Source organism: Leucopleurus acutus (assembly GCF_964270905.1).
Source record: "Leucopleurus acutus genome assembly, chromosome: 20".
Classification (NCBI taxonomy): Eukaryota; Metazoa; Chordata; class Mammalia; order Artiodactyla; family Delphinidae; genus Leucopleurus; species Leucopleurus acutus.
Window position 1 is genome coordinate 46,292,386 of NC_139162.1, and position 24,772 is coordinate 46,317,157.

The 24,772-nt window shown below is 55.2% G+C and overlaps 3 protein-coding genes and 1 pseudogene across 7 annotated transcripts; 1 reads left to right on the plus strand and 3 right to left on the minus strand.

The window, feature by feature from the left end:
* Nucleotides 1-1,819: 1,819 nt before the first annotated feature.
* SARS2 (seryl-tRNA synthetase 2, mitochondrial) lies at nt 1,820-12,587 on the minus strand. Of its 2 annotated transcripts, none has more exons than XM_082862329.1 (16): nt 12,309-12,587; nt 8,230-8,325; nt 6,681-6,710; nt 5,955-6,023; nt 5,818-5,872; nt 5,433-5,496; nt 5,089-5,194; nt 4,356-4,403; nt 4,001-4,109; nt 3,637-3,682; nt 3,465-3,552; nt 3,258-3,367; nt 2,496-2,589; nt 2,308-2,400; nt 2,130-2,195; nt 1,820-2,042 (listed from the first exon to the last, which is right to left on the minus strand). In XM_082862329.1, the coding sequence occupies exons 1-16, from the start codon at nt 12,573-12,575 to the stop codon at nt 1,899-1,901; spliced, it is 1,485 nt and encodes a 494-aa protein (XP_082718455.1). In that variant the 5' UTR covers nt 12,576-12,587; the 3' UTR covers nt 1,820-1,898. The 2 variants fall into 2 exon arrangements, with proteins under 2 accessions (XP_082718455.1, XP_082718454.1); XM_082862328.1 differs by having other exon boundaries at nt 5,955-6,095.
* On the minus strand, nt 9,791-9,946 carry LOC309976636 (large ribosomal subunit protein eL39-like; annotated as a pseudogene). The gene has a single exon. The product of its transcript is annotated as a large ribosomal subunit protein eL39-like (transcript).
* A 239-nt stretch (nt 12,588-12,826) lies between the features above and the next one.
* Nucleotides 12,827-15,987, plus strand: MRPS12 (mitochondrial ribosomal protein S12). Of its 2 annotated transcripts, none has more exons than XM_082862522.1 (3): nt 12,827-12,876; nt 13,172-13,239; nt 15,211-15,987. In XM_082862522.1, exons 2-3 carry the CDS (start codon nt 13,191-13,193, stop codon nt 15,579-15,581), a joined length of 420 nt encoding a protein of 139 aa, XP_082718648.1. In that variant the 5' UTR covers nt 12,827-12,876; nt 13,172-13,190; the 3' UTR covers nt 15,582-15,987. The 2 variants fall into 2 exon arrangements, with proteins under 2 accessions (XP_082718648.1, XP_082718647.1); XM_082862521.1 differs by having other exon boundaries at nt 12,837-12,880.
* Nucleotides 15,988-16,893: 906 nt separating this feature from the next.
* LOC309976788 (F-box only protein 17) lies at nt 16,894-23,722 on the minus strand (the record flags this gene model as incomplete). Of its 2 annotated transcripts, XM_082862561.1 has the most annotated exons (6): nt 16,894-17,759; nt 19,895-20,030; nt 20,507-20,602; nt 21,531-21,560; nt 22,554-22,665; nt 23,374-23,722. In XM_082862561.1, 6 exons carry the CDS (start codon nt 23,720-23,722, stop codon nt 17,616-17,618), a joined length of 867 nt encoding a protein of 288 aa, XP_082718687.1. In that variant the 3' UTR covers nt 16,894-17,615. The 2 variants fall into 2 exon arrangements, with proteins under 2 accessions (XP_082718687.1, XP_082718688.1); XM_082862562.1 differs by lacking the exon at nt 21,531-21,560.
* Nucleotides 23,723-24,772: the final 1,050 nt, after the last annotated feature.

Consider the following 24,772-nt stretch of genomic DNA (forward strand, 5'->3'; position numbering starts at 1 on the left):
CCTCCCCTCCAGCTTCCAGCCCCTGAGCTCCAGCGCGGGGGCGGGGGGGGGGGATTCTCTGCCCAGGTAAACAGGGTCTGATGAGCTTAAGGCCCCACTGGGAGGCGGGACCTGGGTTTGAATCCAGAGGCAGCCACTTACAGACCAACCTTAGGCAACTCCTTCCTTTCCTTGGCCCATTTTCTCCTCTGGAAAGTGGGTCTCATAAATCTACTTCCTCAGAGCTGTATCTGGGCCCCACCTGAGTCCCAGCTCCTCCACTACCAGCTGTGCAGCCCTGGGACAACTGCTTAATCTAAGACCTGTTCCTCACTTGTGAAATAGGGCTGGTGACAACCTACTCCACAGCTTGATGGGGAAGATTAAATAAGTTAATGCACATGTTAGCTTGGGCAGTGCTTGGCACTGCAAACTACACAGGTCCGAGCTCCTTCATCCCAGTCATTTTTATTGAGCACCCATTACACGCCCAGTCCTCTTCTAGACCCTGGTGCTACAACAATGAATGGGGCTACTGGCAAACTTCCCTGGCCTCTTGGAGCAGACATCTGAGAATGGGGAAAGACAATACTCAAGGAAGGAGGCTGCGGTGCATCGCAGCACAGCGGCGCAGATGCTGAGTGCTGGGGTTTTTACTGTGGCCACGCTGGTCAGGGAAGTCCTCTCGGAGGAGGTGACATCTGGGCTAAGGCCTGAGTGACAAAATGCAAGCAAGATCTAGGGGAAGAGTAGCCAGGAGCGGTCTAGCAAGTGCAGAGGCCTGAGCTGGGAATAAGTCTGAGGATGAGAACAGCAAGGCAGGTTGGGGAGTGGCCAGAGCACGACAGGGAAGAGGCTGGTTGAAGAGGAAGGTGGGGGGCAGGTCACGTGGGGCCCCGTGGACCATGGTGACAGCTTGCCCTTTCCCCTGAGATGGAGCCACAGGAGGGCCCTGAGCAGGGAGGGATGTGACCCAACGCAGGTGTCCACAGGGTCCCTCTGGCTTTGTGCGGGGGACAGGGAGCAGGAAGACGGCCGACAGACTGCCGCGACTCTCCAAATGGGAGATATCAGTGGACAGGCCCAGGGAGGGGCCAGGGACGAGAGGGCAAAGGAGGGTTCTGGAAATATTCTGAAGGAGGAGCTGCCAAGGTTTGCTGAAGGATGGGATGTGGATGTGGAGAGGAGAGAACAGTCGAGGATGACTCTCAGGGCTGCGGCCTGAGGAGCTGGGAGAGCAGTTCCAGGTACTGAGACGGGGGCACTTAAGGGGGGAGTGAGTTCTGGCTTCACCGAGTTTGGGCTGCTTCCTGGACCCCACCCGGAGCTGGGGAATGAGGGGGGAGGTTGGACGTGAGGTGCCACTTGTCCCAGAGTCAGGGGAGAGGCCTCGGCATCCTCTCAATTCCCTCAGTGGCCCCCAAGCTACCTTCCACGTGCTCTGGGGATGCTGGACACTTCTGGCTTGGTTCCTGCAGCCACAGACCCCCTGAGGATTCAGCACCTCTGAGCAATAGCCCAGCATCCCTAGCAGGTTGGCCAGGTCACCCCCCCTAACTCACAGACCCACAAAGGCCTTTGTTCCACTATTTATTGGGGGATTTCTCTTAAGCACTGAGGGCGGGAAGAAGGAAGGAGGGATGGAGGCCTTCCCCCATCCCTAGAACCTCCAAGTCCCCTTGGAGGAAACACTGCTTCCCAGTGCAGGCTGGGAGCTCCAACGACAACAGGGTCACTGACTGATCCTGAGGAAGTAGGGGCACAGGAGTGGTGGACCCTGGAGTCCAGGGGCCCAGGCGGGGAGCTGACATGAGGAAGGCAAATGTCGGGATGGCTCAGGACAACAGGTCCCAGGGGCCCAGCTACCCCCTAAGCTCCAGGAAACAGCGACAACCCTACTGGCCAACGAGGACGAGTCCTCAGCTCGAGGCAGGCTGGCCCGGGAGCCTGGGCTTCTGGGGCTGGTTGGGGCCGATGTACTGGAGAGGCACGTGGGTGGGGGTCGTGATCCGATCGGTGCTGAGGTAGGGCTGGAGGACAGGGGGCACGAGCACCGAGCCGTCCTGGGGAGAGAGCAGGCCTCAGGCCGCTGCCCTGCCAGCCCTGCAGCCTCCGCCTCCCTGCGTGAGATCCTCCCGCTGCCCCCTCACCTTTTGCTGATTGTTCTCCAGGAGCGCAATGAGGAGGCGGGGGACAGCACAGGCTGTGGCGTTCACCTGCGAGAGGGGCACGCTCAGACCCAGCTGCCGGCCGGCCCAGGGAGGGGCTGAGGTGATGGGCCCGGGGTGCCGGGGCACTGGGGAGGGTGGGCGAGGGTGTGTGGCTCACCGTGTGGGCGAACTGCAGCTCCCCGGCCTCCGTCTGGACCATGACGTGGAGGCGGCGGCTCTGGAAGTCCGTGCAGTTGGAAGCACTGGTGACCTGGGCATGGGGGCGGGGTGGGCTGAGACGATAGGCCGGCGGCGGCGGTGGGGTCCTCTTTCCCACCCTGTCGCCCCGCCGGGCAGGGGGCTCACCTCGCCAAAGCGGCCTCGGCCCGGCATCCAGGCCTCGATGTCAAACTTGCGGTAGGCGGGCAGGCCCAGCTCCTGGGTGGGCATGTCCAGGACCCTGCAGCCCAGGAGAAAGACATGGCAAGGGCCAGCAGGTGAGAGGTGGTGGAGGAGCGGGGCAGGGGCAAGGGGAGGCGATGGAAGAGGAGGCAGCCAAAAGAGGGAAATGCAAGGGATAAAGTAGAGGACAGTGGCAAAGGGGAAGAGGTGGCCAAGTGGGCTGTTCACCATCGCCGTGCTTCCTTCTGTAACAGGAGCACCCTCAGGTTTTTGTAATGGGTCACCCAGATAAAAGTCCACCCTTCCCAGCTTCTCTTGAAAGCTCCATGTGACTGACAGGGTGCGAGAGGAGGTGAGGCTTGTGACGCCCAGTCACCCCCTTAAAGGGAAGGGGTGTGCCCTCGCCCCCTGGAGGGTGAAGAGCCATCTTGGACCACGCAGATGAGGCAGCACCCTAGGGATGGGGAGCAACAGGAGGGAAGGGGCCTGGTCTGGACGCTGGAGTGCCCTGCGCAGCTTATGCGGCCATTACGATCCTATGCGGGATTTATAGACTGATAGGTAGACGGACATCCTATATATAATCATAACACAGGCAAAAGGGGGCAGAGGGAGAAGAGGTGGTGAGGATTTTCAAGATGGGGGAGCACCTAGCCAGCCCTTCCCTCCCTCCTCCCTCACCCCCATCCTCTGCCACCCACCTCAGCCCCCGGCCCCTCCCCGCACCGGAAGTGCAAGCCCAGCTCTGTCAAGATCTCCATCTGAAGGGACAGGAACTCCTCCAGCAGCTGCGAGCTCTGCTCCAGCCCAGGGCCTGTCACCCCAAACATCTCCACCTGGGGCAGGGCGGGGGGCACAGGAGTCAGGAGGCGCTAGGCTGTTGGGCTTGACGGGCTGGGGCGCTGGGCTGTTGCCAGTCCTAGCTATGCCAACCTTGGTGAAGTGGTGCACTCGATACAGCCCCCACGGCTCCTTCCCCGTGTCTGTTTCCGCCCGGTAGCAGGTACTGGAACAAACCATCCTGGGGGGAGCAGGGTAGGTGGCGTCAGGGAGAGGAGAGGGAATGTCACTGGAGGGGACAAGGTCTAAAGGAACTGGGCATCACCTGATTGGCAGATCCCTGAAGGCCACAGAGTGGTCCATGAAGTAGCCTGGGAGGAGAGGAGGACAGAATGGGTCAGCCAAGGCCACCATCCATCCAGCCATAGGAAACCTTTGTGAGAATTGGAAAAGGTGTCCCCTCTAGCAGACGCAACCTCAAGTCAGGACATGTGGCTGGATCCTCACCGAACCACTGTGCAGTAAATAACCTACACAACTGTACACGTAGGCCCTGGGGTCGCTGAGATATCCTGGGTGTGCAGCCATCACCCGCCAGGAGGCTCCTGGCTGTCCCCTTTCGATCCCCTCCTGCTCTGAGGACACTGGAGGTGTCCTCACCCCACTCTTGCCCCCAGGTAGGAACTCACCTGCAAGTCCCACCTCTGCTGTCCCGGCCAGGTTGAGGTCTTCAAAGCGGGAGGGGTCGATGTTGTAAATTTGGGATGGTTTGGCATTTGGTGTCATCCCACAGCCTTCCTGGGGAGGAGGCCAGGCCACAGAGGTCAGGGGTCAGGTAACCTGGGTGGCCCCCATTCTGCAGTCACAACCCCTGCTCCTCCCCTAAAAGCATCTGGAATCACCCTGAGCTCCCTGTTATGGCTTGACCCCCTCAACCCAGCCCCAGGGCAGGTTCCTCGGGGGAGACAGGCTGGTCTCTCCCCTGGAACCCTCAGAATGGGGCCTGACACACGGCTGGGCATGGGGAACAGAGTCCTCACTCACAAACACAGCTCCTCGGAGAAGGTCTGGCACCGTCATGGGGGTGAAGCCCTGTGAGGGGGGACGGGAGGGGTGAGGAGCACAGCCAGGACCCCCACCAGACCCCAAGCTCAGGCCTGAAGAAAGGACGCTGCAGGGTGGGCCAATGGCTCCCCCGTGTCACTCCAAAGTCCATTTCACTTCAGAAGAAATCGAGGCAGACCTGAGCAGTGGGCTTGGAGCTGGACCCGGGGTCCTGGGCCCCTGTCACTGGGGCCCCCTCTGCTGGTGCTTCCTGGTTTCCTCACTTGGATATACCACTTAGATCTGACCATGTCCCTCCCCTGCTGAAAGCCTTCTGTGGCTCCCCAGTGCCCTCAGGAAATGTCTGAGTCCCTCACCATGGCCGACATCCCCTGCATTCATCCCTTGCTGACCCCTCCAGTTTCAACGGATGCTGTATTTCCCCAACACTCCCTGTACACTGCAAGCAGGCAGTGAGGGGCAGTGGTTACAGGTGCGGCTCCACACGCTAGCTGGGAGACCCTGGCTAGTTACTCCCTCCTCCATCTTTAAAGGGGATAATAATAGCACTCACCTCGTAAAGTTGCCCTAAGAATTAAATATGTCAATAATACATGTAAAGCTCTGAAAACAGTGACTGGAGCAGAGGTCACCCCCTCCTCTCCACCCTGAGCCTTCAGAGCTCAGCTTCAATGCCACCCCCTCCAGGCAACCCTCCCATCCAGGCCCATACCCGGTGGATGAGCTTGTTGAGTGTGAAGTTGACCAGGCCATGCTGCAGGAGGGCCCCAGCCCCACGCAGGTAATAGGAGCGGTGGCCAGACACGTGGGACAGACGCCTGGGAGACAGATGGGCAGACAGGCGGGGGCACGTGGGCCAGGGCTGGTGGGGGAAGAGGGGGACTCAAGCACCCCGGGGCAGAGGCCCAGCTGCCAGGCGGGGGGCCAGGCATCAAACATTCATGCCGGGCAAGGGCCTGGCAGTTCCACATCCCATGCTGAGCCCAATGAGGCGGAGCCGGCAGCCAGCTGTTGGGTTGGGAGGGCAGGGCGATGGGGGCTGGGAGGGGGGCTCACTTCTGACGGATGATGTCGAGTTTCTCAGCTATTTCCAGGTGGCCCCGGGGTTGGAAGGAGAAAGCTATATGCGGATGAAAAGCAATGGAGTAAGAGGGGGAGGAGAGACAGGGAACAGGGACAGAGAGAAAGAGGATTAGAGAGAGAGCGGAAGGAGAGGAGGACAGAGGGAGGGAGAGAAAAGGAGAGGAAAAGAGAGGGGGGAGGAAAAAAAGACAAATACATGTGTGCGTGTACACACACACACGTGTACCCGCACACACACACATACGAGACAGGGTGAGAAATGAGAAAGCCCCGGGGCTCTACAGGCTCCAGCCATGGTCCCAGACCCCAGGAGCCCCCGCCCCCAGCCTGGGGTCCCCTGGCCTGGGCTGTGGTCCACCTGGCTTGTCTCCAACCACATGGAGCACTCGGGCCTGGCTTTCGTCCCCGACGGGCTGCAGGGAAACAGTGGGTGTCACTGGGAAGGTGGCACTAGGTGGACCCCTGGCCTCCCCCGCTGCCCAGCGCGACGCTCACCACGTCTGGGTGGGTCTGGTTGGGCAGCCTCAGCGCCCGCAGGTAGAACTGCTCCTCGAGTTGGGCCTCCTTGGGGTACAGGAGCATGAGTTGCTTCCGGATCTCCCGGCCACGTGCCCGCAGACTCTGATACTGGGGGTCCTGGGAGTGGGGCAGGCAGGGTCGGCCCAGGAGCGGCTGGGGTCCCTCAACCAGTTTGACCTTGATCCCAGCTAGCACAACCTCTGTGGTGGATGTCTGCTGCTGCTTGTTTTCACTCAACATCTTGTATTTCCTTCCAGGAACCTCCCCTCACCACCACAGGGCATGTAAACAGGGACATGACTCTGGCCTGGTCTACTAGAACATTCCATTGCTTTGACAATAGTGATTGGCTTAAAGACAGGCACATGACCCAAGATGAACTCATGAGAATCAGCCCCAGGGCTGTGCCTGGAGCTGTCAGGAAAATGGTCCTCTCTGCACCAGACCCTGCCTCCCCTTGCCCCAAGGGGAGAAAGCTGGTCTGGGTATAAGAAGGAAGCAAATATGGGCCAGGACCTGGATCCAGCTGTACCTGAAGCCAATCTTTTTAGTTTCATGAATCAATAGAGCCTCTTGATGTTATTTTCCTTACTCCTATTTGAGTTATGTTTTCTATTACATACAATGGAGACTTCATGGCTGATAATGGGATCTTTGCTGCCCACCCCTCACCAGGGACAGGATATCAACTCCCTGTAGTACCTGCTGCACTTGATTGTGGTCCTGGTTTACCTGTAGAAAAGAGAAGGAGGGGGTGATCAGGTTGATGAAGTTGGGGATGGGGAGGAGGGGTGAAAGGTCAGGGCCAGGGGATCTGAATTCCTTGCTCTGCCAGTGCCTGGCTGGACCCTCCTCCACTCTGTGCCTCAGTTTCTCTGTCAGTAAAGCTGGGAGGAGGCAAGGTAACATAATAGTAATCATGCCTGCAGCTCCATTTATTGAGTGCTGCCTCATGCCTGGCCATGTGCAGAGGACTCTCATATGATCCTATTTCTTCATAACCCACTCCATGAGTTGCGCGCGTCAATGTGATGCCCGTTTTGTAGATGAGAAAACTGAGGCTCGGAACGGTAAGGTCTGTGAGCATGCATCTGGAGGCCTGAGACCAAGGGTCTGTGATACTCTGAACCTTCTGTGGTCCTGAGCACCACAGGGAATCAGGCAGATCTGGGTCTGAATGGTGGGTGCCTACCAGCTGTGCGCCCTTAGGCAAATCTCTTCCCTTCGCTGAGCCTTGGTATCCTGGTCTGTGAAATGGGCTAACAGGAGCTCCTTAGGAGGGCTGTTGCCTGGCTTCCTGAGAAGATGAGCTAGTGCTCACTGAACATGAACTGTGATCAATCTTGTTGTTTTCACTGGCTGCTCGCCTGCGATGCATGTAGCCCAGGGCCTGGCAAGACACAGCAGGTCACTGGGACATGTAGTTAGGGTTGGGAGAGTGGTGAAAAGCTGCCCAAATGCCTGGGTGCCAATCCCACCTCTCCTGCTTCCTAGCTGTGAGACAGGCACATTTGAACCTCTTGAGGTCTCGGTTTCCTGAGCTGTAGAGCCGGGTTTGTATTGTTCCTGACTCACAGAGCTGTGGCGATTGAGGGTAAGGAAAGCACCTAGGACAGCGCCTGGCAGGCAGCGATGGCTATGGACACGTCTGCTATTATTACGACGATTGCTTTTCAGCCCTCTGTGGCAGACGCTGTTGGCTGTCTAACCCGAGACCATTTGCCCTCCTTCCTCCTTCTAGCCAGAGATCCCTGACTCAGTTCACCCTCCCCTGGGTAGCCTGCAGTTCAGGGAACGTGGGCCCGCCAAGGTTGCCTCTTGTCATTGACTGGTGTGGCTGTGGGGTGTCTGGGCCCGTGAGACATGAGGGGACTCTGCTGGATGCTTCAGGAAAGGTCTCCCTGCTCTTGGAAAAGGCACTCAAGCCAGAGAAGTCCTGTTTTCTGCCTCTGGCAGAGACACGCCAGGAGACGCTGTACTACGGCAGCCACCTGGGACCCTGAGGGGGCAACTGAGGTCAGATCAACATGGCGAGGTTGCAGGTGGAGAGAGAGGGAAGGAACCTGGCTTAGGGATGCTGGGGGGAGCTGCTAATTCATCAGTCCCAGGGATGCCTGGCCCTGGGTGGCTTGTTGTGTGACATAATGAATGTCCACATCCTTCACGTTCCATAAATTGGGTTTCCTGTTACCTGCAGCCAGAGGCATCCTCCTGCCACCCCACCCCACCCACCCAGGACCCCCGCGCTCACCAGCAGGGCCTGCACTGCCTCAGCCACGGCCCCCTTCTCCTCCTCCAGGCTCCGGATCTGCTCCCGCTGCTGCCTCAGCTCCTGCCATGTTGAGATCTGGGGGTGGACACAGGAGGGAAAGATGTGAAGCGGCCGCTGTCCCCTGCCCCTTCTGGCTGGAGCCTCGTCCCCTCGGCCCCCTGGACCAGCAGTGGGGTGAGGTAGAGACCACTCACTGTCCCCCAGTAGCCATTCTCCCCTCCTTCCCTTCAGTACTTGAACCCTCTGATGTTTAGCCGGGCACACAGCTGCCCAGAATTAAGACACACTCCCAGCCTCCCGGGCAGCTACATGTGTCTGTGGGCCCAAGACTGACCAAGGGACATGAGCTGAAGTGGTAGGTGTCACTCTTGAGTTGCCTCCTTAAAGATAAGCCCCCATACTGGACTTTCTCACTCCCTTTGGACTGGACGACGGACCCTGAGGAGAGGTGAACAGGACAACCCCCTAAGGGACGCAGAGCAAGAAGACGAAAGGACCTGGACGCTGGGGGACGTGGAGCTGAGCCGCACTTACCTCTTGACTCTCATGTGAGAGCAAAACAGCCTCTGTCCTATGGGGCGGCCACGGCAGCTACACCTGCACTCACCAACCCCGGGGGGTCAGGAGGGTCAGGAGGGGCGGGAGAGACGCAGCCCCCTCCAGCCCTCACTCTTTGGGCACACCTACTGCTGTGGAGTCCCTCTGTGAGCCCAGATCCCCGAGCAAAGCCCTCTGTCCTCTCTGGCTGCAGTTTTCCCTTCGACAAAATGGTGCAAGCAACACTGTCCTACCTCCCTGGAAGGGGGAGGGGAAGCCAGAGGGGAGAGAGGGAGATCACAGGATGGTTTGTTACCCACTTGGTGGCTCCCCCTGGATGTCTCCTGGACACCTCCCAGCTCACCGTGTGCAAGAGTGACTCTGGGAAAAGTATCTCCCCCACATCTGCTCCTCCTCAGGGACAGCCCCACTAACGCCCACCCTCCACCCCAGCCCCGCAGCCAGGTACCACGTCCTGACCTTTCTGTCCTTCCTCATCTCCCCACTCCTGCCCCACGCCAGATCCCGTCATCACCCCCCAGAAGCCCTGTGCCAGCCTCCTGGCCTTCAGGCTCACCTTCTCCAGTCCAGCCAGAGTTCTTACACAATCCTCTCCTGCCTGAGAGCACCCCGGCCCCCAGCGCCCCCGGGAACAAACTGCATGCCCTGCTACTGCCTGACAAGCCACACGCCATATTCCTCTCCATACTGATGCCCTAAGGAAGTGCTTTTCAAGCTTTGGAATGTGACCCGTTTGTGGGTTATAAATGTAACTTAGGGTCTCTAAACCAGCACTTGAGTACACTGAGGTAAAATATACATAAAACTTACCTTTTTATTTTTTTCTTTTTCCCAACAGAAGGTTCACATGTTTATTACTGAGCTACACAGTGAGCAGTGGTGAGGAAAGATCAAGAAAAGAGGAGAGAGCATCAAACACAGGCAGTTGTTCCAGACACTAGTGATGTTCTGACAATGTGCGCCACTTCATATGTGAGGCTCCTTACAGACCCAGCTTGGTTCTTCTCCAATGTCTTCTCTTAGAGTTGTACCTGATTTTATTACCAGTTTTCATTCGAATCCATTGGGGAATGGGACGATTCTACTTCTGTTTCTTGGCCAGGAATCGCTTGATCCTGAAAATCTTGTGAGAAGACATGGCGAGGAGTAAATCCAACCGCCAAGATTTACCATTTTAATAATTTAAAAAGTATTTAAAAAATTTATTTATTTTTGGCTGCATTGGGTCTTCATTGTTGCATGTGGGCTTGCTCTAGTTGCGGTGAGCGGGGGCTACTCTTCGTTGCAGTGCAAGGGCTTCTCATTGCGATGGCTCCTCTTGTTGTGGAGCACGGCCTCCACACGGTGCATGGGCTTCAGTAGTTGTGACACGTGGGCTCAGTAGTTGTGGCGCATGGTCTTAGTTGCTCGGTGGCGTGTGGGATCTTCCTGGACCAGGGCTGGAACACATGTCCCCTGCACTGGCAGGTGGATTCTTAACCACTGTGCCACCAGGGAAGTCCTTTAACCATTTTTTAAGTGTACAGTTCGGGGAGGAGGGATAAATTGGGAGATTGGGACTGACCTATACACACTATATAAAATAGATAACTAATAAGGACCTAATGTATAGCACAGGGAACTCCACTCAATATTCTGTAATGACCTATATGGAAAAAAATCCAAAAAAGAGTGGATATATGTATATGTATAACTGATTCACTTTGCTGTATAGCAGAAACTAACACAATATTGTAAAGCAACTACTCCAATAAAAAATTCTTTTTAAGTGTACAGTTCAGTGGCATTAAGTACATTCATATCGTCGTGCTATCATCATAACTACCCATCTCTGGAACTTCTTTACATTCCCAAACTGAAACTCTGTACCCATTAAACTTTCTCCCCTCCTGCCCCTGACAACCACCATTCTACATTCTGTCTCTGTGAATTTGCTCCAGGTGCCTCATACAACTGAAATCACACAGTATTTGCCCTTTTGTGACTGGCAAATTTCACTTAGCATAACGTCTTTAAAGTGCATCCACGTTGTAGCATGTGTCAGAATGTCCTTCCTTTTTAAGGCTGAATGTTATTCCATTGTATGTATTTACCACATTTTGTTTATCATTTATCCATCAGTGGACCCTTGGGTTGCTTCCACCTTTTGGCCACTGTGACTAACGCAGCTATAAACATGGGCATACAAATATCTGAGTCCCTTCTTTCAGTTCTTTTTGGGTATATATCCAGAAGTGGAATTGCTGGAATACATGGTAATTCTATGTTTAATTTTTTGAGGAACTGCCATATATTTTTTGTTTTTCTTTTTTGAAAAATTAATTAATTTTTAATTTATTTTTGGCTGCGTCGGGTCTTCCTTGCTGTACACAGGCTTCCTCTAAGTTGTGGCGAGCGGGGGCTACTCCTCCTTGCAGTGTGCGGGCTTCTCATTGCGGTGGCTCCCCTTGTTGCGGTGCTTGGGCTCTAGGCACGCGGGCTTCAGTAGTTGTGGCACACGGGCTCAGTAGTTGTGGCTCGCTGGCTCTAGAGCACAGGCTCAGTAGTTGTGGCGCACGGGATTCGTTGTTCCGCGGCATGTGGGATCTTCCCGGACCGGGGCTTGTACCCGTGTCCCCTGCGTTGGCAGGCGGATTCTTAACCACTGCGCCACCAGGGAAGTTCCTAGTTTTTCTTTTTTAATTAACTTCTCTGAGCCTTAACTTCCCCTCTGATAAAATAGGGGAAATAATGGTACCCACCTCATAAAGTTGTTGTGAAATTTAAATGAGACTCATCTGTGTAAAGCACTTAAAATAGGATGGTAGGGGGGCCCAAGAGAGGGCTGGGAGGATTTGGGGTCCCCATCATCCTCAGCACCCCAGCAGGGTCTAGAAGTATGGTGACCCTGGTTCTAGTTCCCCAGCATGCAGTATTATATAAGTGCTAGCTTTATTAATAATAATATTCACTGCCTTATTCTCAACATCTGGAACACAACAGGGGTGCTCCCTACATATCTGTTCAAAAGCACATTCATTCATTAAATAACACTATTTAACTGCCTACTACCTGTGGGGTAGGTGCACAACTCTACCTCTCATTCTCCAAAGGCAAGAGGCAACCCCCGCCCCTACCGCTGATTCACACCCCCCGCCGCTGATTCACATCCCTGTCCCCCATTTTCCTTCGTGGCCTTAGGATAAGCCTGGCATGAGGTCTAAGCACAGAGGACGCTGGCAGACAGTAAGTTCCTAACGCAGAGTGGGTACCCAGCACGCTTTATGGGGCAAGCGCATCATGGGTATCTAGACAGTAGGGCCTTAACACTCTGGCTAACTGGCACGTAGTCAGGTGCCAAGTACAACACGTTGGCTAAACTTGGGAAGGAACTAAAATTCCTGCGATGAGACCGTCCCCTGCTGGTGAGTTTCTTGCTAGCCCATTTCGTCCGTAAAACGAACAGCCAATAGACAAAGCGGCCCGGCCTCGCAACCACCGGCCGGCGCAAGCGCACTCACGATCGCGGGCAGATCCTCCGACCGCAGCTCCCCCTTGCGGAGCTCCAGGGCGCGCGCGGCCTCTTCCGGGTATGCGCACAGCGGCTCCATGTCCAGCTGAGGGAGCGCGCTGTAGCCCTCACGCGCGTGCTCGTACAGGAGGTTCCGGTCTCGTCTCTCCGTAGCGAAACTTCTCCTTGGGCTCTGGTTGCAAACGCAGCCTCCCCGGAGCCGCAAGCCCCGAGCAGCCACCAGAGGCCACAAGCGCCGCATGATGGACGCAGCCATCTTGGAAGGGGGACAAAGAGTCACGCACTCTTCGTCCCGCCCACTACGCGTTTAGACTAATTGCAAAGCAGCTATTCTTGGGACTAGCCAATCAGAGCCTGGAAGGGGTGAGCCCTCTCCCATGCCTCTAGAAGAAAGATCAGCGAGAACAGTTGACCGAGATTGACACTGTCGTTGCCCAATCGTCGTCTGTTCCCCGCCCCTTCAGTGTACGGGAGAGGCAGAACCAGCCAATCCCTGCCGGGATAATCCCTAGACCGTGCTAGAGGCCGCATTCGGCGTGTCTGTGGACCCGGCTAGGGTCGGTAAGGTCGGCAGAGTTCTCGGGTTCTCCAAACTTCCCGGGCCTCCTCTCAGTTTCTAGTTTCCTTCTGTTTGTGAGTGGGGGCGGTTGGGAGAGCCTATTCAGAGCAAGACTAAACTTACGGAGGGATTTTCTGTTAGCAGCGTTAGGGGTTGTGGTTTTACAATGAGAGGAAATTCCGTAGATTTAACCGGAAGGCTCCGAGAGTGGGATGGGGAGAATTTGGACCCTCCCCCGACTACGGCCACTTTCCCTTCCTCCTGCTTAATGAGCCTCTTATCCCCTAATACAGGGACGCTGCAGGCGGCGGGATGTCCTGGTCCGGCCTTCTCCGTGGCCTCCGCACGTCCCTAAATCATGGTAAATGGGGGGCTTGGGCTGCAGAGACGAGGCTGCGTGAGGGTTATTTCCCCTGGGACTTGTGTCCCTCTGCCATAGCCCCGAGTTTCGGCGGAGCAGGGGTTGCAAGGGCAAGAGGTAGGAAGTAGCATTTAGGCGTCTGGTGGGTATCAGGAGTTCGGATCAATTATTTTTTTCAGCAAATGATATTAAATACTTCCCATGGGTGAGACATCCAAGCAAGACTTTGAAGTCGTTCATTCAACTGACGTTTTCTTTTCCTTTTTTTTCTTTGGCCGAGCCACACGGCTTGTGGGATCTTAGTTCCCTGATCAGGGATCAAACCCGCGCCCCTTGCACCCTTGCAGTGGAAGCGTGGAGTCTCAACCACTGGACCGCCAGGGAAGTCCCCAACTGATGTTTTTCAAGAGCCTACTACATGCCAGGCACTGAGAGGGACACTTTATTTATGAACCTAGTTCTTCCACAAACATCAAATGATTCTCCTGGGCCATGCCCTTATGAGAAATATTCCACTCAGTCACTCTGCAGACCTTTATTCACCAAGGGTCACAGGACTGGACAAGACAGATCTGTGCCCTGCTTGGGGAATCTGGGCTGGCTTGACATGCATATTTCATGGAAGCCTCTCACACACGGTGCTCAGGAGGGAGACCTGACTGTGGTGCCCACCATACAGATGAGGACAGTGAGGCACTGAGAGGTGAACAGTCTTGGTCAAGGGCAGACCCGTCGGAAGAGACTTCTAGGAATGTCTCGTCCTCTCTGAGGATTGTGCTGTAACTTGAGGCATAAGGACACATGGCAATGGACTGTAGGGCAAGGACCTGCCCTGAATCTGGAGGGGAGTGTGACGTTTGGGTGTGAGAGGGCATTCGTGCTAGTGACACAGAGAGAGGATGCACCTCACAGCTCTGGCCTGGGAGCTCCAAGAGGACATGGCCCAGGGTTGTCTCAGTCACCTGCATCTCCATTATTGATTGGGGCCAAGACACAGTAGGTGCTCAATGAATGTTTGTTGAAGAGAATCCGGTTGTTTGAGTCTTTTTATGTCCTATTTCCTGTCTATGAGCACATCCTGTCATCTACCTTAGAACCATATTCCTGCCCTTTTCCCCCACCTGCCTTTCCTCTCACTGCACTGCAGCCACCCTGCCCTCCTTTCTGTTGATGTGTTTGTGGACACAGGCTGAGGCTGGAGCAGGGATAACGAGGGGGCAAGTGAGGAGATGAGGTCAGAGAAATAGCTCGCAGACCATGTGGGGCCTCGTGGTGGGGCCTCGTGGGCCCCCGGGGGGGAATTCGGCTCTTACCCTCACTGAGTTGGAGCCACAAGAGGGCTCTGAGCAGGGGAGGGATGTGATCTGACCCAGGTGTCCATGGGGTCCCTGTGGCTTCGAGTGGAGAGCAGACAGTAGGAGTCGGGAGACCTGGGAGGAGGAGGAAGGAGGACAGGAGAGTCCAGTGGGAGACGGGGGTGGACAGGACCAGGGTGGATGCCATGGGGGAGGGAGAAAAGGGATTCTGATCAGTTGTGAAGGTTCAGTTGATAGGATCTGCTCACCGGGATAGGAGAGGGTGCGACGGGAGGAGGAGGAGTGACACCTCCCAGGGATACCCCTTGGGGTCGCTGTGGAGCAGCATAAATTAACGTAGGTACGATGCATAGAACAGTACAGGACACCGTGGGAGCCTGTTTGCGTTTACTGTTGTTTAAACAGCATTAAAATTAATGTCTTCTTTGCAGAATAAAATGAGTTAATTCATAGAAAATGCTTAAAATAGGACCTGACACGTGGTGGTTACTCCATAAATGTTATATTACTCTCAGCCGTGAGTACCCCTAGCCGTAAACAAATGCACCCTGGCGAAGTGCTTGGAACGGTGCCGAGAACACCAGAGCGGAGTGGCTGATGCTATCATCTGTTCGCTGGGATAATAACCACGGTCCTCCCGGTTGTGTCTCTCCAGGCCTAGCCCTGGCCCCGCGGCCTTGGGCCCCGCGTCCCATGGCCACCCTGAACCAGATGCACCGCCGGGGGCCTCCAAAGCATCCGCCTACGAAAGTGGGCCCCACGGAGGGCCGGCCACAGCTGAAGGGCGTGGTCCTGCGCACGTTCATCCGCAAGCCCAAGAAGCCCAACTCGGCCAACCGCAAATGCTGCCGCGTGCGGCTCAGCACCGGTCGGGAGGCCGTCTGCTTCATCCCCGGAGAGGGCCACAACCTGCAGGAGCACCACATCGTGCTCGTGCAGGGCGGCCGCACGCAGGACCTGCCCGGCGTCAAGCTCACCATCGTGCGGGGCAAGTACGACTGTGGCCATGTGCAGAAGAAGAAGTGACTCCCTCCCCACCTCCCCCCGGGACACGGCGGGTGGGTGATCACCGCAGAACAAAACCTTCCCCTCGGGGCCCCTGCAGTGTCCTTGGGAAGCCAATACAACTCTAGAAGTAGCTGGTCGTGGTTCAAAGCCTGGCCGCCTCTTCATCAGGACCACCCTTAACCCATAGTGGTCCTGGGTGTGAGTCAGAAAAAAGGCGCCCCTCTCCCAACACTCTTGGTTTCCATGTTGGCGCCAGGGACCTCTTCTGCTGGGACGAGACACTGTAGTGCCATCTACTGGGAAGGGGTTGCAATAAACACAGAGACACGCCCCCCCCCCCCCTTGTGGTATTTGCATGGTATTTGCCCTCTGTGTGGTCTTGGGCACCGACATCCCCTCTGGCCTCAGTTTCCTCCTGCAGAAAAAAATAGCTCCACTTGCAGTATCGCCTTTGTTGGGTTTGGTGAAGATTAAACTGGGTGCTTTATGTGTATAACACATGCAGTGGCCACTCTGTTTTAAACTTTGGAGTTAGTGGGCAGCACTGAGGCCCAGTTCCCCTTCCTGCAGGCTGAGGGCCTGGGCACGAAAGCCCTGCTGTCAAGCTTCCTCATCTGAAAAGTGGCAGTAATTGTAATGTTGGCCACGAAGGGGTGTTGCAAGGACTAACGGTGTGTGCTGCTCTTCTGTCATTCTCAGACTCGCACACACCTGGGTTCACATCCTGCCTCCACCTCTTCCTTGTTCTGTGACTCTGGGTATATTTGCTTCCCCCTCTGGCTTCAGTTTCCTCCCTTGGAAAATGGCACTGAGAGTGATGCTGCCCTCACGCGATCATGTGCTTGGCCATGTTAGGTTTGAAAATTTGGGAGCTGAGCTTGTATCCTCAGGCTTTGGAACCCAATGTCTGGTATAAGTCCGGCTCCCCCTGTTTCCTGGCCAGGTGACGCTGGGCAGGCCTTTTAAACTCTGAGCCCGTTTCTGTCTGGACTAAATGGCAGTGATGACAGTGCCTCCGTGAGAGCTGCTGGGAGAACAGCTGAGATCAGGCACAGGAGCTGTTGGGTGAGCCCTTGTAGCCCGTCTCTGGGTTCTCAAAGCCCACCTCTGTTTCTTGCAGGGCACTTAGCACACCTGAAGTTCTCACGATTGGAAACATCCCACAAGGCCTTTTAGGATCGGAGCTAGGGGCAAACAAGTGCATCAGTTACAGACAAAAATCCCCCATCACCTCATGCTTAGCACCGATTTTATTGAGCGAGCTTGTTGGCTGCGCTCAGTTGGGGAAAGGAGAGCTTTCCTTCACAGCATGCCTTGCTCCTGGGGTCCATCTCCAAGTGGGCTCAAGTGTGGAGAAAAGGAGGCTGTCGCCTGACAGGAGGCGAGCTGCCCCCGAGGCAGGGGCAGGAGGTGGGGGTGGAGGATACAGTTTGGGGGTCAGCACAGAACTGGCCTCAGAAATTCTGAAAGAAATGGCACCTGGCCCAGAGGGGAGGTGCTGATGGGCGTGGTGCTGGAGGAGGTTGCACGGGCCCCGCTGCCAAATCCCAGAGACTCCCCAAAACAACAGGAAGAGTTCACTTTGAGGCTGCTGCTGGTTCCCTCAAGGACCTCTGCTCCCTGCCAGCAATCACCTTGCCCCCAAAGCATGCTGATAAGAGTCCTGTCCACGACTGCCCGCAGCTTTCCTCTGTCTGAAATCCTGGTTTGGCCTTTGTTTTCTGACTCAGTCTGTCAACTGATATCCACACATGTGAGAAAAAAATTTGCAAGTAGCGTACAGGTCTCTGAGTTACTCTCCGACACTCCCCCTGGGGAGCTGGGGAAGCAAGTGACCAGCCTGGTTGGATCCCTGGTTTCTCGAATAGCATGGGGGCCACCACGCTGAAGCATCAGCAAGTGGGGTTCACTGGAAACATTCCGGGAACAGGCTACACGGGACCCCCACTGTCCTCGGGCATCCTCCGGCTCGTGGCTGCAGAGCCGACCTTGATTGACGATGGTGTCTGGCAGATGGCAGTCTGTCCCGGAAGGCTGGATCAGGCTGGTTAGCTAGGACAGGCGGATCCTGACCCTCACGCTGGAGTGGGTCACGAGGGCACCATAGTGCCCCACCCAGGAACGCGTGTCTCTTCCATACTGCTCAAAAGACACATAGCGGATGCCCTTGCCAAAGTTGGTAAAGACGTGGGAGACCTGTGCAGGGAAGGAGAGTGAGGGAATGAGGCTCCATGGACTCCTCTTCCTCTGCAACCTCAACAGATGTTCCCCAACACCAAGTAGGTACCTGGCCCTGCTCCAGGCGCTGGGGATATAGCCGTGAAGAAAGCAGCCAAAAGATCGTATCCTGGCGAAGCTGAGTCTAGACTGTGACGCTGAAGACAGATGGGGGAAAGGGCGGAGGAAATACTGCAGGAGGGTGGGATTGTAAAGCAAGGGCCCCACTGAGATGACAGAGACTTGATGGGGCAGGGGAGCCAAGTGGGGATCTGGAGTGTTCCAGACAGAGGAACAGTCAGTGCAAAGGCCCTGAGGTGGCAGTGTGCCTGGAGCAGAGTGAGGGGAGAAGTAAGAGATGGGGTCAGGGAGGTAGCGGGCAGATCGTGTGGGGCCTTTGAGATCAGCCACAGAAGGACTCTGGCTTCTGGCTTTTTTTTTTTTTCTTTTGGCCACGCCACTCGGCATGTGGGATCTTGGTTCCCCGACCAGGGATTGAACCCACGCCCCCTGCAGTGGAAGCGTGGAGTCTTAACCACTGGACTGCCAGGGAAGTCCCTGGCTTCTGGCTTTTTAATCTTCTTTAATTTTTTAAATTGAGCTAAAATCCACCTAACATAAAATGTACCATTTAAAACTGTACAATTCAGTGGTTTTTTTGTTTGTGTGTGTGTGTGTGTATTCGTAATGTTATGCAATCATCACCACTATCTAATTCTGGAACATTTTCATCACCCCAGGAAGAAAACCTCGAATCCCTTAGCTGTCACTTCCAATTCCTCCCTCCCCTTATCCTCTGGCAACCAGTAATCTATCTGCTTTCTGTCTCTATGGCTTTGCTTATTCTGGAAATTTCATATAAATGCAATCATACAATATGTGGCCTTTTGTGTCTGGCCTCTTTCACTTAGCACAGTTTCCAAGGCTCACGCATGTTGAAGTGTGAATCTGTACTTCATTCCTTTTTATAGCTGCATGATAGGATGTTGGCTTTTGCTCTGAGATGTAGCCACGGAAGGGTTACAAGCAGGTGAGATCCGTGGTCTGACTCACCTTTTTTAAAAAATAAATCTATGGGCCTCCCTGGTGGCGCAGTGGTTGAGAGTCCGCCTGCCGATGCAGGGGACGTGGGTTCGTGCCCCGGTCCGGGAGGATCCCACATGCCGCGGAGCGGCTGGGCCCGTGAGCCATGGCCGCTGAGCCTGCGCCTCCGGAGCCTGTGCTCCGCAGCGGGAGAGGCCACAGCAGTGAGAGGCCTGCGTACCGCAAAAAAAATAATATAATAAAATAAAAATAAACTTATTTTATTTATTTATTATTTTTGGCTGTGTTGGGTCTTCATTGCTGCACGCGGGCTTTCTCTAGTTGCGGCGAGCGAGGGCTACTCTTTGTTGCAGTGCTCGGGCTTCTCATTGCGGTGGCTTCTCTTGCTGCAGAGCATGGGCTTTAGGTGCGCGGGCTCTAGACTGCAGGCTCAGTAGTTGTGGCGCACGGGCTTAGTTGCTCCGCGGCATGTGGGATCCTCCCAGACCAGGGCTCGGACCTGTGTCCCCTGCATTGGCAGGCGGATTCTTAACCACTGCGCCACCAGGGAAGCCCCTGACTCACTTTTTAATAGGAGCTTTCTGGATGCTGAGTCTGTGTGTTGGGTTGGGGGTGGGTGGGAAGAGATCAGGAATGGAAACCAAAAGACCACCTAAAAGGTTACTTTGATAAGTGAGGTATGATGACCATGACAGTTTAGGCTCAGGAGCCAGCCTGGGGTTGAATCAGGCCCTGCACGCTTTAGGGTGACTTCGGGCCAGTCACCTAACCTCCCATGCCTCAGTTTCCCCAACTCTAGAATGGGGATGGAGCAAGGACTTCGGTTCACTGCTGCATTTCTAGCAACTAGAGCGTAGCAGGCACACAGTAGGTGCTCAAAAATGTCTGTTGAACAGCGAGGCCATTGTGCTAATGAAATGAATTAATGGGTGAAACTCTTGGGCAGGCCTGTAATAAGGGTTCAATGATTGTTAGCTGTTGTTATAGATACCCAGCAGTGCTGAGAGCAGAATTTGAGCAGGGTGAGAGGTGGGTGTGCCTTTGGGTCAGGGAAGGTAGTCTGGACCCACCTGTCGGCAGCCTCTTTCAGTCCACTGAAGGACCGGGTTGGGTGATGCCGAGAACTTGACCACTTCGTTTTCGTACATGTCCAGGAGGCGGACCCGGAGCCGGTAGATGCAGCCGCAGTTCTCCCGGGCACCCCACCTGCCGGGTGGCAGTGAGCCTTGATAGCCTCACCACCCGCTCAGGTCTCTGGGTTGGGGAGGGCGACTGAGGTCTGGCCTCCCTGCACTTTGATGAGGTTAGGCCTGGGAACCTAGGGGGAGGAGCCTAGGTGCCCCTGGGGTGGAGCCAGGGCCTGGGGGAAGAGCCTGGGTGCTCCTGGGGGCAGATTCAGGAGGCTGTGGGTCAGGTGTATATGGACGGGGGTGGGGAGGTAATGGTGTTCTGGGGAGGAACCACAACCTTGGGGAGGAGCTTGAGGGTGTAGGAATCTGGGGGTTCTGGGCTCACCAAAGTTCCGCCCCTCCCTGGCTCTGCTACTATGAGAGCATCGCTTCCCCTCTGTCAGCCTCACTATGAAGGGGGCACAGTAGCAGTGCCAGCCCGTGGGGTCGATGGGGATGTGAAATGACTCCCTTCTGCAGAACTGCTGCCACCACGGGGGGTTCTCCACTCACCAGTCGGCCACACAGATCTCGATCTGGGAGCTGTCGAGCAGCTCCTGCCACACACCCTCCATCACCAAGTCCACAAGCTGCCTCTTGAAGCACCATCTAGGAAGGGGGGATGATAGGATGGGTGGGGGGGTAGAGAGTCCCATCATTCAAGTCAGCCCAGAAATCACCTCCTCCCAGAAGCCTCCCCTGACTACCCTGTCTAAAGCAGCCCATCAGGGTTGCTCTACCAGACAAGATGTATGATGGGCTGTGCAACCCCACTGGCCTCTCAGATCCCCTCCACCCTTCACTCTGCTGTGGACTCCAGGAGGCTGACTGTATGCAGGCCTGCCCCTAATATTTGTGGGGACCAGGACATGAATACAAATGGAGGCCCACATACTAGACCTCTGAGCAGAGAATTCTGGGGTCTCCTCAAGCACCAAGAGGCCCATGGTCTAAGGTTGTGTTGCCTGCATGGAAGGGTCTCCCTTACCCTCTACTTCCTGTTGGGTCAGTCAATGGGAAGCTCCAGCAGCAGATAGAAGGGAGAAGAGAGTGAAATCAGGGTATTTATTCTCCTGGCTCCCTCCCAAGGGATCATCGTGGGACTGTTGTATTTCTCAACGAAAGGGCCCTCTCCACAGTGCCCTCTCCTCCCAGCCTTCTCTGTCTTCATGTTTCGGTAATTGCTTCCTCCCCTTACCCCTGCCAGGCCTAGGGGTGGTAAGGTCCCTTCCCCCCACTGTTACTAGCCTAGAGTCCTGTAGTATCTCTTGTGTTCTGCCTGCACCTTTGTAAACAGTCCTTCTCCTCGAATTTCAATGTGCCATAATAACAGAAATAGTGATTTATCAGAAGAACTGATAAATTGACCAGAACTGAACAGAGTGCTCAAGGACAGACCTAGGTTTGTATGGGAACTTCATAAATGATAGAGGTGGCACCGCCATTCCATGGGGGAAGGGAAGGATTCTTTAGTAGATGGTGTTGGGAAAACTGGCTCAATATAAGGAGGGGGATAAAAAGAAAACTGGATCCTTACCGAACATCACATTCAAGGTGGATTAAAGATCTAAATGTAAAAGATAAAACTATGAGGTTACTAGAAGAGAGTATAAGAGAACACTGTTAGGATCTAAGGGTAGGGAAGGATTTTTTAAACAAAATTTCAAAAAACAAATTCTAAAGCAAAAAGATGAATTTGATCATATGTAAATACCAAATAACACCATGGACATAGTTAATGCAGATGGTAGAGTGGGGGATTTCTATAATGTTCAGGATGGACAAGGGACTGACAGCTAGAATATACAAGAAATTCTTGTATATCAACGAGAATAAGATATCAACCTTAATAGAAAATATGAACAGGCAACTTACGAAAGAGGGAATCCAAAAAGCTAACAAGCACATGAAGAGATGTTTAATTATTAGTAAACTGAAACATGCAAATTAAAATAACAATGAGATATCCCGTCACCCCTAATATACTGGTAAATACTAGAAAGCTAGATGCCACAAGAATGGTTGACTGTGGGGGCAGGGCACAAGGAAAATGGGTATGGGGTATGAGGATAGAGAATCAGCCAGTCAAACTGTTTTTATGTCTTCACAGCATTTATCACCATCAGAAGCTCTGAAGTCAGACTACCTGGGTTCGAATCCCAGATCCACCATTTATAATAATGGTATTTGTGTCATAGGGTTATTGCCAGGATTTAAAAATTTACATGTAAAGCATCTGGCATAGAGTAAGCCCTCTAAATGTTTATTATGTTTTTTTTGTTTTTTGTTTTTTTTACTGTTTATGCGTTTAATGGCTTCCCCAACCCTACATCTAAAATGCAAATGAAAAAAGAGCAGGTTCCTGATCTTTCTGAATTTTCCTTGTGTCTCTGACATGTAAAACAGTGCCTGGTACCTGGTAGGCCCTTAACAAATATTAGCTGGTTGACTGACTGAACAAATGAATGTGCGAAGGAGAGGCTGAAAGTGGGTGAGGGTGAGGATGAGGACGGTAGGGTAGAGTCCCCCTCCCTCGCACCAGGGATCAAGGGCCACTCACTCGAAAGAAGTCACGAAGCAGGTCTGGGAAGGAGCGCCCGGCACCAGTATTAGGTTCTTTTCCACAGCCCAGCCATTCCCGCCGTGCTCCACCTCCCAGCCTCTGAAGCCCTCTGTGAGATATAAAAGGGTTGAACACCAGGAATTCGCCCGCCAGCTCGCCCCGCAGAGAACCCGCCACCACCTAGCTTGCTCCGCCCACCAGCTCCTCCCTCCCAGCAGGCTGTATTCGTGGTCCCACCCCACGACGGCGTCACTCAGCCCTGCCCATCCACTCAGCTTCTCCCCAGCCTCTCTAGGCCCCGCCCCCTGTTCTGCCTCCCTTCACTCTCAAACTACTGGGCTTCAATTCTGGCCCCGCCCCGGGCTCCTTACACCACCGCTTCCGGGCCCCTCCTCCCTTGGTCCCGCCCACTCATTCATTCCCCTCCCCACAGCCTCTCAATACGACCTTATATTTCTATGCGAGCTCCGCCCCTGCCAGCACCCAATCGGCTTCTCCCCAGGCCTCCCCGGGCTCCTCCCCCTTTAACCGCGCCCACCTAATCTACAGTTCAAGCATAGCTTCCTGGCCCAGTCCCCTGGATCCTTCTGCTCTGTCTCGCCCAGCCATCTTGGCTCGCTATACGGCCCACAGCCCCTGGCTCCTCCCACCCAGTTTCCCAAGAGCCTCGACCACGTCCCCTTGCTCCCGGCCCCGCCCCTGTCTGCTTCACCCTGGCCGCGCCCACTCACTCCACCTCGCCTGGGTCCCCAGGCCACACATCCTTTTGGTCTCTTTTTCCCCGCCCCTGCTGCTAGCCCCTGCCCCCGGCACCCACGCTCTCCGCAGGAGTTGAAGATGAGGTTGCGGCCGAGGGGCGCTCTCAGGCAGTAGCGCGCCAGGGCGCAGAGCGGGAACTCTTCCTCGTCCTCGCTGTTGGGCGGGCAGCGCTGGGCCACCGCGTAGAGAGCGCGGCCCTCCGCGCTGCGGTCGCGGGCCAGCTGCAGCAGCCACACGGTGGGCCCGTCCACCACGTCGCGCCAGGCGCGGCACACTGGGCGGCAGCGTGTCACTAACGCTCGCGGTGGCACGTGGCTCAGCACCTCCACGAGCAGCTCCGGCGGCAGCGCGTCCAAGGCTATGGGCGGGTCCGCGGGCAGCCGCCGCCGCGAAAGCCGGGCGCCCATCTCCGGCCGCCAGAGTCCTGCAGGTCGAGAGGCGTCGGCGGGTCAGAGCAGCCCGGCCTCCCTCCACCTCTCCTTCCAGGACGCAAGTCCCCTGCGACTTGACCGTGACCTCACCAGGTACACGGGCGACCGGGGGACTGTCATAACCAAGAAAATGCAGCATCTATTTCCTACCACTTGGCTCTGGACGGGGACCGGTTTCCCCCCACCTTTCCCCCTCAAGCAACAAACCCCTGGCCTGATCACGACCCCACCAGGACTGCTAACCACGACTTCTGTCTCTGGCCGGTGCACTTGTGTCTGGCTAAGCACTTTACATATGACCATATGCACACTGAAGACCCATGAGAAAAATCCACCGAGGAGGAAACCATTCCCATCCCATCCCCCAACCTGTCCCAACTCTAGGGCCTTTGGCATCCAGGACCTGTCCTTCAGCAAAATCTATTTCTTCAATCCCTTCGCTGAAGATTCTTGTCACATTTTTGCTCTAACCAGAATCCAGCCGTCCTGTGGGCCTTCCAAGTGGGTAAATCTCCTTGCTCCCTGGTGCTGTTTCCAGAGGTTCTCCCTCCATCCTCCCCCAAATGCCGCAGCTATGAATCTCATCATCAGGGTAGATCGTTTGTCACCTTGTCATCATCATCTGCTGACCCAGATGACTACCCCTCACTTCTCCATGATTTTAGCTCCAGGCTCACAGCCACTCAAGCTGCTCTTATCAACATTCTTGGTGATTTCCGTATCCAGGATGACGATCCTTCCTTCTGCCACCAGGCCTCTCTTGTTCCCTGACCAGCTGTTCTTCTAGCCCCTCCATCCCGTGGTCGCACCTACACCTTGTCTCAGTAACCACAGCCTCTTCAGAACCTCAGTCTCAGGCTTCTCACTCCCCACGCATCACCTCCTCTCTTTCCAGCTCTCTCCCTCCAGTGCCCTAGACCTACCCCCTCCCCCCACACACACAGTCCTTCCAACCCACTATGATCTCCCATCCTTTGTCCCTACCTCTTTTTCACTGCCCCACACCCCCTCAAGTCCTCAGTTCTT